Raw genomic sequence first — 2314 nt, forward strand, 5'->3', positions numbered from 1 at the left:
CTACTCCTTTGAGCCACAGGCACCACCCAGCCCAGCTATTCTTTTTTTGCCCTTGTTGTTTAGCTGGCCCAGACTGGGTTCGAACCCACCAGCCTCGGTGTATGTGGCTGGTGCTGTAACCATTGTGCTATGGGCGCAGAGCCTACCTGGCTACTTTTAAATATATATATATATATACACTATGTATGTTTTACAGAGATGTGGGGTTCTTGCCATTTTACCAAGCTGGTCTCAAGTGATCCTCCCATGATGGCCTCCCAAAGTGCTGGAATTACAGGTGTGAGCCACTGCTCAGCTGCTAAGTGTAATGTGTTCAAGGTTCAACCACGTTGTAGTATATATCCTTTTTAGTGGCTGAATAATTTTCCATTATATGGATATAGGACAGTTTATTTATTCGTCAGTTGATAGAATTTATTGAGTTTAGTGCCAGTCGAAAGGAAAAAATTATTGAGTTGAATTAATAAGGCTTCCTGAAGATGGAAGAGAAGGATAAAAGATACAGAACTTCCCCCCCCCCCAAGATAGACTCTCTGTCCCCCTTGGTAGAGAGCTATGGCATCATAGCTCACAGCAACTTTATTTTATTTTATTATTATTATTATTTTTTTAGAGACAGAGTCTCACTTTATTATCCTTGATAGAGGGCTATGGCATCACAGCTCACAGCAACCTCCAATTCCTGGGCTTAGACGATCCTCCTGCCTCAGCCTCCCGAGCAGCTAGGACCAGATGCCCACCACAATGCCTGGCTATTTTTTTTGTTGCAGTTTGGCTGGGACCAGGTTCAAACTTGCCACCCTCGTATGTGGGGCGGGTGCCCCACTCACTGAGCCATAGGCGCCGTCCACTCACAGCAACTTTCATAGCAACTTTAAACTCTTGGGATCAAACAATTCTCTTGCCTCAGCCTCCTGGGTAGCTGGGACTGTAGGCACCCACCACAATGTCTGACTGTTTTTCGAGGTGAGGTCTCTGGCTCAGGGTGGTCTCAAACCTGTGAGCTCAGGCAGTCCACTTGCTTCAGCCTCTCAAGTGCTAGGATTATAGGCATGAAAAGATAAGGTATTTTTGAACAACTTCTTTTTTAAAGGTTGAGAGTAGCAGTCTTAAATGAGTAGATTTTTAGTTCAGCGGTTCTCAACCTGTGGTTCACGACCCCTATATTAAAGGTTCATAGCATTAGGAAAGTTGAGAACCACTGGTTTAAGTACTACCATAAACTATTACTTGTAAGTTATTATACAACTTCTCTTATATTTTAGGTAACAGAAGTACTTTATTTTCACAACATCTTCAGTAATTGTCCTCTCCTTTTTATGACAGGAAACTCTGAGTACTTTGGAATATGCTCACCGAGCAAAGAACATAATGAATAAGCCGGAAATTAATCAGAAACTCACCAAAAAAGCTCTTATTAAGGTAATTGTGAATTTTTGTGAAGTAATGCAACCTTTGACAAATAAGAAAACAACTAAAACACATAATCATTTTTTTGTTTTTTGCCCTTGGTAGAGTATTGTGACATAGCTCACAGCAACCTCAAACTCTTAGGCTTAAGCGATTCTCTTGGGCCCGCCACAACACCTGGCTATTTTTTTGTTGCAGTTGTCATTGTTTACCTGGCCTGGGCCGGGTTTGAACCTGCCGGCCTTGGTGTATGTGGCCAGTGCCCTAACCTGTGCTATGGGCACCGAACCTCTCTTTACTTTTGTATGTATTTTAAAAACTTCTATTAAGGAAAATTTTGAGGTAAGGAAAAACGATATTTAAAATTTTGTTTTTGTTTCTATGAGTATGTCGATCTTTTGCCAAAGTTAGAGTGCCATGGTGTCAGCCTAGCTCACAGCAACTTCAAATTCCTGGGTTTAAGCCATCTTCCTGCCTCAGCCTCCCAAGTAGCTGGAACTACAGGCATTTGTCACAGCACCTGGCTAATTTTTCTTTTTGAGACTGGGTTTGAATCTGTGGCACTGGGTAGAGTGCATCTACAAACTCTTAGGCTCAAGTGATCCTTTTGCCTCAGCCTCCAGATTAGGTGGGACTGCAGGACCTGCCATAATGCCTGGTTATTTTTCAGAGATGGCTCTCTTGCTGAGGTTGGACTCAAACTTCTGAGCTCAAGCAATCCACTTGCCTCAGCTTCTCAGAATGCTAGGATTACAAGCATGAGCTAATGGGCCCAGTCTATTTATTTACATCTTTGAGACATAATTAATACAACATAATATCCACCTAATGTAAACATACTATGATTCAATGATTTTTTTTTTTTTTTTGAGACAGAGCCTCAAGCTGTCCCCCTGGGTAGAGT

The 2314-nt window shown here is 42.1% G+C and overlaps 1 protein-coding gene across 1 annotated transcript in view; it reads left to right on the forward strand.

The window, feature by feature from the left end:
- KIF11 (kinesin family member 11) overlaps positions 1-2314 on the forward strand; it is a 55465-nt gene that overhangs the window by 16548 nt on the left and 36603 nt on the right. The window contains exon 9 of the mRNA XM_003783782.3: positions 1327-1422. Coding sequence (XP_003783830.1) covers positions 1327-1422 — 96 coding nt within the window. The remainder of the gene's footprint in view (positions 1-1326; positions 1423-2314) is intronic.

The sequence above is a fragment of the Otolemur garnettii genome, unplaced genomic scaffold (genome assembly GCF_000181295.1).
Source record: "Otolemur garnettii isolate 467f Iridium unplaced genomic scaffold, OtoGar3 scaffold00008, whole genome shotgun sequence".
NCBI lineage: Eukaryota > Metazoa > Chordata > Mammalia > Primates > Galagidae > Otolemur > Otolemur garnettii.